The sequence below is a fragment of the Schistocerca piceifrons genome, chromosome 5, assembly GCF_021461385.2.
Source record: "Schistocerca piceifrons isolate TAMUIC-IGC-003096 chromosome 5, iqSchPice1.1, whole genome shotgun sequence".
NCBI lineage: Eukaryota > Metazoa > Arthropoda > Insecta > Orthoptera > Acrididae > Schistocerca > Schistocerca piceifrons.
Window position 1 is genome coordinate 190104249 of NC_060142.1, and position 16912 is coordinate 190121160.

Below are 16912 nucleotides of genomic sequence, written 5' to 3' on the forward strand. Positions count from 1 at the left end.
AATAGCTCCTGGCACCTAGAAATGTATAAACATGCTATTTTTTTTATTCAGCACTAGACAGGATCATTAGGCTTCTACAGTAGATCAGAATGTGGAAAAAGAACTGAATACATTGAAATATATAGCTGATAAACCGAACGAAAGCGCTGGCAGGTCGATAGACACACAAACAAACACAAACATACACACAAAATTCAAGCTTTCGCAACAAACTGTTGCCTCATCAGGAAAGAGGGCAACAGTTTGTTGCGAAAGCTTGAATTTTGTGTGTATGTTTGTGTTTGTTTGTGTGTCTATCGACCTGCCAGCGCTTTCGTTCAGTAAGTCACCTCATCTTTGTTTTTATATATAATTTTTCCCACGTGGAGTGTTTCCTTCTATTAGATTGATATAGCTGATAAAAATAGATTTGATCCTTACATTGTAATTAGGAGTAGTCAGTAAGAAAATGAAAGTTAAGGAGAAGACTAATAATTATACAATTGCTTTGAAAAAGATAAAAGAGAGTACAATTCCTGAATATGCAGTTCTGCCTTGTTGTGGTGATGTTTATGAGAAAATTATACAGTGTTTCAATAGAAGTAATATAATAGTATTGTTTCAGACTGGTAATAGGTTGGGAAAAAAACATAATATGACACTGGACAGGAGGTTGTATATGATCAGTCCAGAGTTTGCAGAATCAGAGCAATGTGACAAAATTTGTATAGGTCAGACATGTAGGAAACTAAGAAAAAAGACTGAGTTGGGTGGCACAGTGGCTGGCACACTGGACTCGCATTTGGGAGGACAACAGTCCATCCCGAGTTTGACCATCCTGATTTAGGTTTTCCATGATTTCCCTAAATCGCTCCAGGCAAATGCCGGGGTGGTTCCTATGAAAAGGCACGGCTGACTTCCTTCCTTGTCCTTCCCTACTTCAATGAGACTGATGACCTTGCTGTCTGGTCTTCTTCCACAAACAACCCAACCCAACCCCAAGAAAAAGCAACAAAGAACTTGCATATCTCAGCAATACATCTGCTCTAGGGACCCTCTTCAAAGCTCGTAATCACACTCCAGGCAACATCTCAGATCAGACAGAATTATTGCTCAGAGCTGATAAAGGTATTAATATTAATTTGTTAGAAGAGACTGATTAAAAACAAAAATTATTTGAATTTCTTTGCTACTTTATGCAAAAGTATATTAATGACATGGAAAAATGTGGCTACAGCCTAAAATAACTATGTTTTTGCATATTTATAGGACAGATGTCCATATGCTGTGTTTTTTTTCATAGGATATTCTTTATAGTATGGAGTATAATATATCTGTTTTCACAATCTCTTTGTATGATATTTTCATATGTGATATAAAATATTGTTTCAACTGACATATCAGATGTATATTTTTAATTTTTTTTATAAATTTGATGTGTTCTGAGTTCTGTTAACCTTACTTATGGTATGGTTGGATTACTGACAGTTTAGGAGAATGAAGTTAGTGACGGATCCCTGACAGATATTTACAGTGATCGTAATTTTATATAGTGACGTTATTGGAAACGTTAGGTGCACACGACTTATGTATGAAATGTTGTTAGTACTATGTCCAGATGCTCCTTCTCTCTTTGCATATTTTTTATTATCCAATGCATAAAAACGTTTTTGTATGACACCAGTAAATGTGATTTAAATCTTTTTCTCATGTTGCATCAGGTTCTTCATTTAGGTTGTACTTAGATTTTAGCAATATTTGTTATTTATTCGTCGTGATCTGTTCTATATAGGCTAACCATTTTATGCAAAAAGAAAATAATATATGTATTTTGTCATTTTGATTTTACACCACATGAGAATTACTTTTACTACTTGATACTGACTTCAATATGATGTGACAGACATTGTCAGTATGACATAAAATCTTTGTTTTTATAAATAATAAAATATATAATAAAAATAATTATACTTCTGTTGACTTGTGCATTAAAGAACTGAAAATGCTGTTAAAAATACTGCATATAGTTGCATGCTTATTTAATTAACAGCTCATTTTTTCACTGACTATATAATTCTCTGTGGTAATAACAATGCAGGAAAAGACAGATTGCTACATACCATATAGAAGACATGTTAAGTTGCAGACAGGCACAATTAAAAGACACTTACATAAAGATTTTGACCACAGGCTTCATCAGCAAAAGAAAAACACATCACACCATTCATACATACAAGCAAGCGTATCTCACTCACACATGATCGCCAACTCCATCACCTCAGGTCAGAGATGCTCCAGCCCGAGATGCCGGATTTGGCGCTGATGTGTGCGTGATGTGTGCTTCTTTGTATGTATGGATGATGTGTGTTTTTCTGATGAAGGCTGTGGCTGAAAGCCTGTTATAAGTGTCTTATGATTGTACCTGTCTGCAGCTTAATGTTTCTTCTTTGCAGTAAGTAGCAATCTGTCTTTCTCTACATTGTTGATACTCCTACCTGGAGTTTCCATACTCTGTGATAGTATTATGTTGTACTTCACTTTACTCTCAGTCTGTATTTGATCACACAATCTTTGGTTTAACTTTAGATCAGACATGTAACCTCAATTATCAGTAGTCTACTTGGTAAAAGTTGTATGAGCCAGTGCTGCAATGCAGAGTACCTTTTTTTGAATGGCATGTAATATTTTCTTTGTGCATGATATTTTTTGTAAGTATTTAAAATCTTCTGTTATGATTTGTGTGAAAATTGTGTTTCAATTTCAAAGTTTCACTATATTCTATTGGTTTTATTTTTTGTGTACAGCACTGTGAAAATAGTCTTATGACTGAAACCATTCATGTATAAACTGATATACAAGACAGCATTGTGTTCATCATGCATTTCAACAAACATAGTACAAAAGCTGGCCTTAGTATGGCTAACAAGAAGCTTAGGCAAGGTTTCTCAATCTGGGATTGTTTGGTTCTCTTGCCATCTTGCAGGTCTTAGTAAAAGTGTTCCAGCAATGAGGGAGTATTAACTCTATTTTCCAAGAATTGGTCAAGGATAAAAAAAATTTCTTAATCAGAAAAACACTCATGACAAAAAAAATTTAGTTTTGACAAAGATTGGATTATTTTTTGTGATGAGAGAGTCTCTCTGCTACACTGGAATTTTCCATAGTGTGTTCAGAAATTAGTGATATGCTGAGAAATTAAAAAGAAAAGCTTGCTTGGTAATGGAATGTAGTGCGTGAATATATCACTAAACATTATACATGTCAGCTTCTAAGATCTTTTATTCACATCTCCATGTCCCACAGTTAATATTCAGCCACGCTGTCCTTCAGTAATAATCTCATTATAGAATTAAACTTTATGTTTTAACAAATGCAACACATTGTTTGCAACGTCCTGTAGAAGCAGCATAGTAGCCTGGCCCATAATTCTTGTAATTCTTTGTAATGCAGTTGAAAATTATTGTTAATGCTAATAGGTCAATATTGTTGTGTCTCATTTCATCTTGTAAATAACTGGTCTCTTCAGATGTATATAAGGTCAAAGTCTTCCTCAGTTTCAGCTCCTAATTAATGCTTTATTCATTTGTAAATGTTTACGACTGGTAGTTATTGTGAATATATTAATAAATTATAGCTGATGCCGTTGTTATTGTTGCCATCAGTACCATACTTGCCAGTGCAGTGCTACCGGTTGTGTCCTGACCATATAATCTACAAATTTTGTGCAATAATTTTGGATGAGTCCACTGCAAATAGGATATGAAAATTATAATTTAAGTGAGTGTTTAAAATGAGACAAATAATAATGGGGAAGAAATCCTACTACTATAGTTTGTTTGTTTCTTTTCAGGTAGCACAAGAAGCCATATAAGGAAAAAGAATTCTAACTCAAAGTCTCATAAGAAACTCAAAGGAAAGGATACTTCTAAGATGACAGGCTCAGAACGTACAAAATGTTCAACTGCAGTGAAACCGTATTGTGTTAAAGCTCACAAGTGTACGTTATGTGATGCAGCATTTGTTCGTGAGGATTCATGGAGGAGTCATATGCGTCAGCACCAAAACCAAGGAGCGTATCTGGGAATAGTTAACGACAGTGAAACCCTAGCATCTGTACATTCCATTGCTGCAAACAGTGAAAAGGCCCTTCCGCTAGAAAATGAGCTTGAGGGTTCCAGAAGTTCAACAGTTGAATCTAAACAGACTGTAGTAGCTGTATCTGTTATTGAGAGTAATGTAGAAGAAAGGGAGGTGAGCTTGACAACAAATGGCTCAATAACAGATAATGGAGTATTAACAGAAAGTAATGTTCTTGCAACAAATGAATCTACTGGTACAAATTTGCAGGCTACAAGGGATGGCTGTAACTTGTCTTTCACATCGGATTTGCGAGATAAGGCTACAAAGAATCAACACGTTGAAGTCGATGTGAGTAGTGTACTAGGAAATGATGCTCTCCAAACTCAGCCTGTATTTCTATATGTTCAAAATGAAGCTCTTGTTGAAGAAAGTACTGTTGTTGAGGGTTTTCATAATACTCAGTTCTTTTGACTGAAAGATGTGGATAGTATATTTCTGTTTTATCATACCAAAATTACTTGGTGCATCAAATCATGAGCATCCCTCTCATGTGATATTTAATATGTTTTGTAAGTGTAATTGATATTCTTACATATGAACATGCCATATCCATTACGACTGGTGGGAACAATTGAAGAAAATAAGTAATTTATTGTGTCCAGAGGGTTAAAAATTTTGAAAGACTAATTACACAGAAAAGGACAACAATTAATCATCTGTTGAACAAAACAATGTGATTATTTTTTGTGACTGTCATTCTTATTTTTCATCATTCCATGAGTAAAAGTTCATTTGTTTTGCTGTTGTAATAGCTGTTTCATTACAGTGTATCTCAGAAATTACTGTATGTATGTTATCTGTTCAAAGGATGCTTCATTGTATGTAAAGGCATTGAAACTGGTATTTTCGTTTGATATTAGGAGCCAATATTTACAGATATGCTTTTAAAGTTACTCCATGTTGTGATAATTTTATATTCACTGTTACTTCTTAAAATACTTCAGTATCATATAATAATGCTAATGAACATTTTGATAGGGGAATTCTGTGTTTTTATTATTGACAAATTCATGTTGGCATGTCTCAGTCATGTTAATGTTGTCCTTGAGTAAGACAGACTGTGTGTATATCTCATATTTTCTTTGGCTTTTGCAACCATTTATACGTGAAATTGCATAAGCCTCTTTTTTAGCAAACAATACTGAGTAAATTTTATCCTGCACCGCCAGTAGTACCTTCAACTTTTTTTTCCCCCCCCTAACTCGAATGACTGGAATATTGATATAAAAATAGCTGAGATGACTTAATTCATCTCAGTCTGATCACGTTAAAACATTTTTGTCATAATGCAATTCTTCTTAAATATTTATACAAGAACTGACTATTTTTATTAAAAGCTGTGTGTAACAATTCCATTTAATGAGTGGAAGGGAATATTAAAGGCTCAGTGAATTCCTTACAACTGTAATGCTCACTTCATGAGTTACAATGTTCATGTGAAGGAAAGAAGAATTGAAATGTTGCATCACATATTATTTTTATGCTGAAATTATTTAAGTATGGTACAAGGATGAACAAAAATATACACTAGTAAACCAAAATTCATTGAGAACTTTAAATATGTATTACAAAGAAAGCTGATGTGTAGAAGGGCAAAATACTGACTTTTGACACAATGAATATATTAAGTTATTGAGGCCTTCAGCAAAAACAAATGTAAATGAATTGGATATCTCTAGAAGTCTCAGCCAGATTTGCTAGTGATATTTATCTTTTTTCCAGGTAACTGTTAGAAATTGAAAGAAATTAAATAAAAATACACACTGGATATTTGTCAGTGAAAGCATTTATTTAATAATAGCACATGAAAAAACATTTATGTTGTAAAGATTACATACATTATCCTCCTGTCTTATAAACATTTAGTTGATTTCTGGATGACATATTTGACACAGCATTATGTTACAAATGAGTAAAACTGTATGCCGTCAATGCTGATGTTTTTATTTTCCAGTTTATAGAGTTTTTTACTATGAGAACGTTTCTGTATGACAACAGGGTTTTCCCAGACCTGTAATTGGAAAACAAGACTGGTTATTTTATTTATTACATTCTTCATTGTTTGAGTTAAATGAACAGCAGATATATCTCTCCTATGCGTTACTACATATTTCTCAAGTACATTCATCAGATATTTTGCACTATTGGACTATACCCTTACAAATATGAAGTAAAGACCACAAAATCAGAATTTCCTTTCCATGATAATTTCAGTATTATATCATTCATTAACCCATGTGTGAAGTGCGTTGTAAATTAAAGCAAATTATGGACTGACAGTATGCAATAAAGTGTATGTCACTGGAAGCTGATGATGTTTAACACTTTAGCTGATGACTGGACCCTTTTTGATTTTCTTGATACTTACAGAATTTAAAGGTTAGTGCTCATACAACATTTTCCTAAAAGAGTGCAATAAAAATGTCAAAAAGAGTCAAAAAGTAGCCTTTGAAAATTGAGATTTCTGAATGCTGTTAATTATGAAGCATTCTGAGCTTATTAACACAATTACCAGTAGCTGACTGCATAATGTAGAAGTGTAGTAATTTTAAAATCATGAAAATATGGGTATTCACAGTAAACCAAAATTTGGTACAAAAATGTGAAACATTAAATAAAATTCTTTCTTATTTCTAGAGAGTTCTAGAGACTGAACAGTATTTTTTAAATTTGTATTTTAATTTTTTGTTTCACAATAAGGCATTTTGTATGCCTATAAAAAATTAATTGACAATGTAATGTTAGTTGATAGTTAAGAAATATACTCACCAAGTGATGGCAGGAGATCACACACACAAAGAGGTTTAACTTTTACAAGCTTTCAGAGCAAGTGGCTCCTTCTTCTGGGAGAAGAGTTGAAGGGGAAAGAAGAGAGGTGAAGGAAAACGATTGGAGAGGTCTAGGGAAAGGGCTACAGTTCAGAAAGTCACCCAGAATCTTTAATAAAGAAGACCTCCAGTTTTTATTGCATATTATGCCTGATTTGTCTCAAATCTTTTTTCTGTACTTTGCCAGATGGCACTGCAATCGGTAAAATTAGAACAGCTTCATTTTTGATAGGAACTCTTTACTTTCATTGCATGTAATGGGCCACATAAAAAATAAATCCTCAAAAATGAACTTTTATGTAACATCATGTTTTAAAATGGGCATTTCAATGGCTATTGCTTTACCCGATGTGCGCAATATAGAGGTTGTTGAACTTTGAACTTGTTGAGGCCTTGGAGGTCTCATGTTTTTACTGTATGAACCTCCTTCAGCACACTATATTATGTGATGAGCACATTAAGAAAAGTGCACTGCAATAATACCTGCAGTGTTGCAAGCAACTGTGATGAACGTCTGCAGGTTTCTTTAGGAAAGAAAGCACACACACATATTGATATAAGCAACTACATCTCATGCACACATACTGCTGGTGGTAGCAGTCATGTGTGCATGAGGTGTGCTTGCTTGTGTGAATGTGTGTGTGTTTCCTTTGCTGAAGAAGGCCTTGGGCAAAAGCTATAATATGTAACAGTCTTTTTGGCATGACTGTCTTCAATTTAGTATATCATCTTTATAGTGAGCAGCAATCTATTCTTTCCTAATACTTTCCAACGTGGAATTTCTATTATTCAACATATCATCTGATGTTAATGATTTACTTTTGTGAACCTGACGATGTTCAGTCAGCTGAAGCAGCTTGTGTAAATAGAGAATTTTGTCAGCAGCTCAAGGTGTAACATGACATATTTCAAATACATGAAATGCTTAATACACTAATTGAAGCTCCTATGGTAAAAACCGATTGATGTTTGCAATACCACACAGTGTGCAAACCCTCCTAGTACAGTCTTAAAGTTAGTTTCTGAGTCAGTGCATACAATTAAAATAGTGGGTTCTTTCTAAAAAAAGATGGAAGAACAGAGGAAGTGAAAAAATGTAGAAACTGATGAAGGCAAAAGGAGGTACAGGAAGCTGAATAACGAATTAAGAAGAGAAACTGAAGAAGCAAGGGAAAAATGGATGAAACAAGAATGCAATGAAATAGAGTAAATGGAAAAAGAGGAAAAGTATGAAATGATATATAGACTGGCTAGTGAGATAGTTTTTGAACATTTAAGGAAGAGGAATAACATGGAAATAGAAAGAGCGGATGGTACTCTAGCAGAAGAACCACACGAGGTTTTGAACACGTGGCAAGAATATATTGAATTTCTCTATAAGGGGGATGAAATACAAAGAGAAATTAAGATTGAAGAGAAGCAATATGTGCTGGAAGATGGAAAGGGATTCACCATCTTGAAAGCAGAAGTAGAAAATGCGCTGAAGGAGATGAAGAATAGGAAGGCAAATGGAATTGATGATTTACCAGCAGAACTGTTGAAGAGTCTGGGAAACAAGGCAAGAAAAGAAATAATCTACCTCTGAATGAGATATATGACAAAGGGGAACGGCCTGAGGACTTCTTTGCAACACTTTTGATACCAATAGAGAAAAAGATAAACACTAAAAAATGTGAAGAGCATCGGACCATCAGTCTAATTTCTCATGCAGCTAAAGTGTTGCTGAGAGTGTTGAATAGAAGGCTATATGGCAAGCTGGATAGAGGGATTGCAGAGGATCAGAGGAAAAGAAACAAGAGATGCTATTGGTGTTTTAAAAACTATTGGGGAAAATTATGGAAAAATGTAGAGAAATCTTTGCTGGTTTTATAGACTTAGAAATGGCTTTTGACAGGGTTCAGTGGAACAAGCTGATGGATATTTTGAAGAGGAAAAGATTGGATTGGAAAGAGAGACAACTGATACAAAATCTATATTTACACCAGAACGTAAGGATAAGGACTGGAAATGAAACGTAAGAAGGAAGCAGCATTGGACGAGGTGTTAGACAAGGTTGTTGCCTTTCCCCACTATTGTTTAACGCATACCTTGAAGTGATTATTGTTAAAGGCATAGATGGGAAAAGAGGAATATGTATTGGTGGAAAGAAAATAGAATTATAAAGATTTGCTGATAACATGGTATCAGTGGCAGAAAGTGAGTGGACAGTGAATAACAAGCTGAAAGATCTGAAAGAAGCTTGTGTGGAATATGGGATGCAAATAAACACAGCAAAAACAAAAGAGTATGGTCATCAGTACAAGACACAGAATATCCAATATTAAAATAGGGCAAGCTAATGTTAACCAAGTAAGTGCATTTAAATATCTTGGAACAAAATAACTCGAGACCTGAGATGTCATCAGGAGGTGAAAACTCGAATTGCCATAGTGAAGGAGGCATTCAACAGAAAGAGGAGACTGTTATGTGGCAAATTAGATAAAGGTCTAAGGAAAAGGCTTGGCAAATGTTTTGTCTAGAGTGTGGTACTATATTGGGCAGAAACATGGACACTGAGATGAGAGAACGAAGAAAATGTTAGAAGCATTTGAGATGTTAATATGAGGGAGAATGAAGAGGATAAGCTGGATGGAAAGAGTGAGTAATGAAAGAGTATTCGAAAGGGTTGGTGAGAGAAGATGTCTGTTGAAGGTTATAAGAGAAAGGAAAAAGAACTGATTGAGACATTCATTGAGAAGGGAGTGCTCGCTAGCAGATGTTTTGGAAGGACTGGTTTGTGGGAGCAGACTGAGAGGAAGAAGGAGATACAAGATAAATGTAAATGTCGTGTGACTAGGGCCTCCTGTCGGGTAGACTGTTCGCCAGGTGCAAGTCTTTCGATTTGGTGCCACTTTGGCGACTTGCGCATCAATGGGGATGAAATGATGATGATTAGGACAACACAACACCCAGTCCCTGAGCAGAGAAAATCTCCGACCCAGCCAAGAATCGAACTCGGGTCCTTAGGATTGACATTCCGTCGCGCTGACCACTCAGCTACTGGGAGCGGACAGATACAAGATGATAGATGACATAAAGGGAAGAGGAAATTGTGCAGATCTGAAGAGGATGGCAGAAGACTGAACAGCCTGGAGAACTACCATGTGAACACCTGTCTTTTGGCAGAAAACTAATAATGATCTAAAAAAATAAAGTTAAAGTTAACGTAATTTCATTGATTATTGTGTTGTGTAGTAGAGTAATGAAAACAAGTTTCAAAAGTTACTTAGCCTTTAGCATAAAAACATAATATGTAATAAAAAGTGATGGTTCCAGTTAAAGTGAAGTTCACCCTGTTTTCAGCAGTTGCTGTGCTGTCTAGGATGAAATTAATATGTTACCTTGTAACTGCCTTTGTGGCAAAAACTTTGATCGTAGGATATATATTTCTGGGTGTATTATTCTGCAGATGTTTCAGTTATCATAGCTGTATTAAAAATACTCAGGATAAAATTCATTAGTGTAGTTAATTTATACATGTTGCTAATACTGAAAACAAGAAACAGTAAACAAAACAAAAAATATTCATAGAGCATTGGCATTCCGTCACAAAATCCAAAGCTAATATCAGAGCTACAGGTCGAGGTCCCAGATTCAGTTCCTCCTGCTGACCATACTGATTTCCATCGTGCTTCCCCCTCCTGGTGGAGTGGCTTAGTCTTGTGGAATCAACTGGAAAGCTACTGGGATATAAAAGCAAGAAATTGGCATGCAAGTCACTGAAGCAGCATTCCGTCAAAAGGCTTGCACCAGGCAAGCTGGCACACACTGTTGTTGGAGAGTGAAGTGCTTTAAATATTATGACAATAGATCTTATTGTTTGCAAGATTCCAGACCTGTTCTATAGGATGTAGGTCATGATGGCAGTAGATAGGGAACCATTCTGTCGCATAATTTTGTCAGTGGAATAAAGAGGAGGTGGTTTTTGCTCCTTAATTAAAAGTTTGACTTTCCTTGTCTCTACATATATTTGTTTTCTCTCCATTTCTTCATGACAGTTCAAAGTTTTGCTTTTATATTCATAGAGGAGAAATTACTGCTCGACATCATGTCGCTCCTTGACACCACTGACTTACCTTTTGCATGTCAACATGTGCTTGCACCTTACGTTGGCTTCTTTGTTGGCACTATCTCACTTTTCTTGTTCTCATTGTCAGTAAAATTAATGATATTAACCACAAATTGTCATGACTTTCCACAGAGGTATTTTCTGTGTTCACTTTTCACACTCACACTACAAGGTAACAACATGCACTGCTTTGATTTTGAATGTAAATGTACCTGTCAACACATGACCACAATAGTTCCTGCTACAGCTGATTTACCACCTTGCCTTGTCGAGTAATAATTGAACAATTTGGAGATTTAATGATAACAAGAGCTATTTGTGAGCAAAGTGAGGTCTTCTTTATATCCCTATTTTTATATTGTTTCCTTAACAAATTTATGCTAGCCTCCAACCCCACCATTATCTAACTTAGCTGTTGCTCATATCTAATTGCATCAGTATCATCACTACATTAAACAGTTACTGACCCCTTTCTCTCTCTCTCTCTCTCTCTCTCTCTCTCTCTCTCTCTCTCTCTCTCTCTCTCTCTCTCTCTCTCTCTCTTATTTATTTAGTTATTTATTTATTTTATTTGTTTGTTTATTTTTTAAATGACTCTGTAGCTGTCAACAAATGAAAAAATTCACAACAGCAAGCAGTTGTGGGGCCATTTAAAAAATTTCCAGTAACAGAGGCCCCATGTTGAAAAAAAATATATCTTACTGTCCTTGATCAAAAAGAAAAAGTTTAAAAAAATGGAGAGGAGAACAGAACACAAACAAGATAAAAAATAGATGCAATACAAATTATAGAGAAATGGAATGAAACAAAATGGATTAATAGTATGCTTTCAGGCATATAACCAAGTTATTGATTCCATTTCATGAACAATATTTCAATGAATGACTCAGTCGTCTTCTTTAGGTGCTGCAAAATGAGCAATTGGAGAGTCCAAGTAGTGACTACACAAATTGTGCATAAAAATCAGCAACCCAGTTGAATTCTAGAAAGTATGCCACTAATCAGTCATGCCAAGGAAACCTGAAAGGCCAAGCAAAGCAGGCATTTGTGACCATTTTTGTAACAAAATGTTGTAGCAAGTGTACCTGGCGAGCTACTGATGAACAGAAAAGAGAGAAGTGTTTGGGTGATAGAGAAGTATGAACTGATCTTCAGGAACAAAAACAAGCTAGAACAGGATATGTGATACAACTCATTAAATTTGGAGCTGTGTTTGTTGAAGTGAACAACAAGATTTTGCTGTAATTTTCTGGAATATGTTCTACAAATATAAGTGCAGATAATTTCTTGCTGACTTATAGAGCATTGCATGTAGTGCTTCATTATTGACATTTTTATATAGAAGCTTTCAGAGATTATCTCGTACCATGATTTTCCTGAAATGGACTTTGATTAAATAGCTGCTGACAGCACTTAGGACCAGTAAGTAGCAGTTATTATACCTATTTTTCAGAAGGGTAATTAAGTGCTTTGTGAGGGCTATGGAGGAATAGCATTACTGTTCCATTGCATTAAGATTTGTGAAAAGATAATTTTACAGAAAATTAGAAACAAGATAGACCCACAATTAAGAGAACAACAACAACAACGATTTCATCCTGGAAGAGCATCTATTGATGCCATATGACAACTAGACAGATTGTAGAAAATAAATCAGAACCAAGAAAAGACATTGGAGTTGCATTTATAGATGTACAAAAGGCTTATGACTGTTAGAAGGGAAGAGAGATGGCGATGTCTGAATAGAAGGGAACTGTCAAAAAGAGTTCAGCTCAAAATCAGAAACATATAACAAATGCCTGAATTATGTTATAACAGATATTAAAAAATCAGAACAATTTAGAACAGATAGAGTGATTTGACAAGGAAGTGTGCTCCATCAGTGATCTTCAGTACAGGGTTTATCAAAAAGCACTTTACAGCTTTGAAAATTCATAAAAACTTATTCATACGACTTACAGGTTTAGTCTTGGTGTCATCTTTAAGGAAAATAGATCAAGTTTTGACACTTTGGTAAGTCATCCAGGATGTACTTAATGTCAACTATCCACATAAGTGAATAGGCCAAGGTGCACCAATTGCATGGTCTCCATGTTTCCATGTTCACTAGATGTGACACTTCTTGACTTTTTCTTTCAGGGAATCATAAATGGTACCTTGTTTGTTCACCTTGTACCAGCTTCTCAATCATATCTCAAAGTTAGAATCTACTTTGCAATTAAACAAGTGACTCCTGACATGCTGCAGCGAGTTTGTCAAGAAATTAGCTTCACATGGAATGTTGCCACATAACTAGAAGCAGATGTCTTTTGCAAAGTGCGAGATCATAAAATTTTTAAGAAATTTTACAAATTTTGCTGAAAATGCAAAACTATTAACCTTTAAGCAAAACTGCAAGACAATCGAGGAAATTCTAAGCAGTCACATCATTTGGAGTTAATGACAGAAATTCGATTCACGTTATGGCAATGAAATCTGAATATCAATGACAACCGATTCTATCCTACTTTGATATATATCGATATCTTATCTCATATAGGGTATTGCAAACTTAATTTCCTGTGCAGGGATGTAAGACGTTCAACAATGCCTGCTGCAGTCTATGATTGGCAGTATATTGCATGTTTATTAACATGATAGTGACAGTTTTTGCTCAAGAAAAAGAATTTTAATCTGAAGGATTTTACAAGTTTAACAAAACTAGAAAGATATTTATGTGTAAATACTGCAATGTGTGAATTGAGTGACAGGGAGAGGACATGAGTCTAAATCATATTAATTACAGTTATTTCCATGAGTAGACAAGGAGAAGGTATTAACAACAACAGGTAAGTTACTCTGACAGACATCAGTATAGTGGTAAAACGAGTGAAAACCGATGAAGAAGAATTCATTTTATCAACAACTCAAGCTTTCATCAAGGCTAGTTATCCACTGCAAAGTGTTGATTATACAAAACTCAGAGAGTGGATGAACAAATACGTACATGGTTTCTGTAATATTACATATTTTTGGAGGAGAAGAGTTATGAGTTTAACTTGGTGCTGGTGTGATTACAGGGCTATGGAGAAGCAATTTTGCTATTGTTACTAAAAATAGACATGCATGGTATTATGTAACAAAATGTAGCTTCATACTTGCCTAGAATTAACCATCTCACCCCAAAAACTATTCTTACTTTTGTAGCATGTATGAAAGATAGGCTTTGTGAATCAGCTATATTCGGACTTTTCTGTGCTATAAACAATATTTAGGCTTAGGTAATGCATGCTGGATCCTCATTCATTTCAAAGGCAAAGAAATTAGTAATTTAATTCCTTAAATGGTGTTAAATAGTACTCTAATATAAGGTCTATTAACATTTTTAAGGGTCTGGAGACTTGCCCTCATATGGAAGACTGCAGGAAGGTTCTGTACCTCAAATCATCAAGAGGAATAGAAAAAACTAAAAGAAGCTGTGAAAGATGAAAGTGTTTTAATACTTTTGAGGTGAAATGATGGACAGAAAAGGGCAGCGTGTGTTCATGGTTCTGCTAAAAGTACCTAGCTGTTTATGGGGGGAGTTGAAGTTACTGCAAATACAAATGCTACAGAATGTTCACAAGCAATTATGAGTGTAATTCAGAAACTTGAAATAAATGTTGATTCTATACAGATACATCATAAAAAAAGGCATGGTAAGAATGGAGTCAGCTGATGGTTGAAGACATAGCTAAATCCAAACGCATCTTCATAACCCACGGCCTTGTAGGAATATGAGGTTGTAAAGCGATTTTTGTTTGTTGGGACACTATCCACATCTCCTGCAATTGCATAAATGATCTTATTAAAGAATGGAAACACCCAAGTTGTAATATCAACAATATTAGGAAAAGACTGTTACACATTATAACTTTTGGCCAAAGCCAGCCTCAGCGAAGAAAACACACACACACATTCACACTGGCAAGCACACCTCATGCTCACTGGACCATTACCACCACCAGCTCTAATAGTAATGTGGGTGAATATGAATAGCAATTTGGAGTGGTGTGGGAAAGGCGGAGTGATAGCGGGATACAGGTAGGGAAAGAGAAGAGTGCAGTCTGATAGGGTGTACAGGGACTAAATATGATACCAGTGGTGAGGGGTTTGGATTGGGAGTGGCACAGGTATGGATTAGGATGTTGTGGAGGTTGGTTGGGCAATGGAACACCACTTCTACTTTTTGAAGGAAGGAAATGACATTGGGTAGGAAGTCTCTCATTTCAGGGTGTGGTAATAGATAATCAAAGCACTGATGAAGGAGGTGGTACAGTTTTTCCAGTCTGAGGTTGTATTGGGTGACAAAGGGGGCACTCTTTTGTAGCTGGCTCTTGGGAGTGGTGGGAGGATTGGGGATGTGTGAGGAAATGGCACGTTTGCAGCTAGTTCTGAGGGATAGTGCCTGTCTGTGAAGGCCTTGTTGCCCTCACACCTGACCTCTCAATGCTGTGCCTGTTCATCTTCTCAGACCACCAACTAGTCCCTGTGCACCCCACCAGACAGTGCTCTCCTCTGTCCCCCACCTGTGCCCTGCTATCCTTCCCCTTGCCCCACCCCCTCCAGATTGCTGTCATCTGATTATCATATTCTGTTTCGGGCTGCCAGTGGTATCTGTCGTGTAGCTGGCTCTTGGGAGTGGTGGGAGGATTGGGAATGTGTGAGGAAACGGTACGTTTGCAGCTAGTTCTGAGGGATAGTGCCTGTCTGTGAAGGCCTTGTTGCCCTCACACTTGACCTCTCAATGCTGTGCCTGTTCATCTTCTCAGACCACCAACTAGTCCCTGCGCACCCCACCAGACAGTGCTCTCCTCTATCCCCCACCTGTGCCCTGCTATCCTTCCCCTTGCCCCACCCCCTCCAGATTGCTGTCATCTGATGGTCATATTCTGTTTCGGGCTGCCAGTGGTATCTGTCGTGTGCATGAGGTGTGGTTACTTGTGTGAATTTGTTTGTGTTTTCTTTGCTGAAGAAGGCTTTGGCCAAAAGCTGCAATGTGTTACAGACTTTTTGTTGTTCCTGTCTGCAGCTCAACAGTCATCTGCATGGTGAGTAGCAATGTATTCTGTTCCTAATATTGTTGATCTTATTAAAGCCAATACGTTTATTTGAATTTGAAAGAAAAATAAAGGTAATAATTATGATGCAAAGTTGATCACCATGTGGCACAACATGCAGATGCTTGATTTCAATGGCTGGTTCACAACCCATGGCATCTGGATTGTCCTGTACACCACCAGCTTTTAAGAACTGCGCAGATGGGAATTATCCTTACAACACATTCTCTGCTATCAAAATCATCCCAGCCTCAACCTACAGTAACCTACCATCCCCAAACCTTCCACCCAACAGTTTCTGTCTCCTTAGTCCCATCATATCCTCCAAACTTATGTCCCTTCACCCTGTAGTGCATTGCTCACTGCGATTTCATCCACAAACCTTTCCCCTCTCTCCTCCTCACCTTTTCCATCCCACCCATTCACCCCCCCCCCCCCCCCTGCTCCCCCAATCCCCCTCTGCCCTGCCCTCCCCCGCAGCCTCCAAATACTGCGTCTGGCAGCTTTGCCTTGGCAGCAAAATTGAGGATCGTAGAAATGTTTAGTAGAGTAATAGATAATTAATGAAAAGGAAAGACAAATATGACCTATGTTCAGACGTCTGATTCTTATTGTTATCTTTCATATTTGAGTTAGGTTTCTTAGAAAATACAAACACGCTTACTGATTTACATGGGGTGACATGTTTGAGGGTACAAAATTTTTACTGATTTAAATTTGGGATTTTTCCTCTAACCATTAGAAGTGTGAAGTGCTCTGTATCCTTATCAATTATAATG

General features: G+C 36.4%; 1 protein-coding gene across 1 annotated transcript in view; it reads left to right on the forward strand.

Annotated features, from left to right (window-relative positions):
* The window catches only part of LOC124798878 (gastrula zinc finger protein XlCGF48.2-like), a 310319-nt gene that overhangs the window by 288869 nt on the left and 4538 nt on the right, over positions 1 to 16912 (forward strand). The window contains exon 8 of the mRNA XM_047262410.1: positions 3830 to 4407. Coding sequence (XP_047118366.1) covers positions 3830 to 4407 — 578 coding nt within the window. The remainder of the gene's footprint in view (positions 1 to 3829; positions 4408 to 16912) is intronic.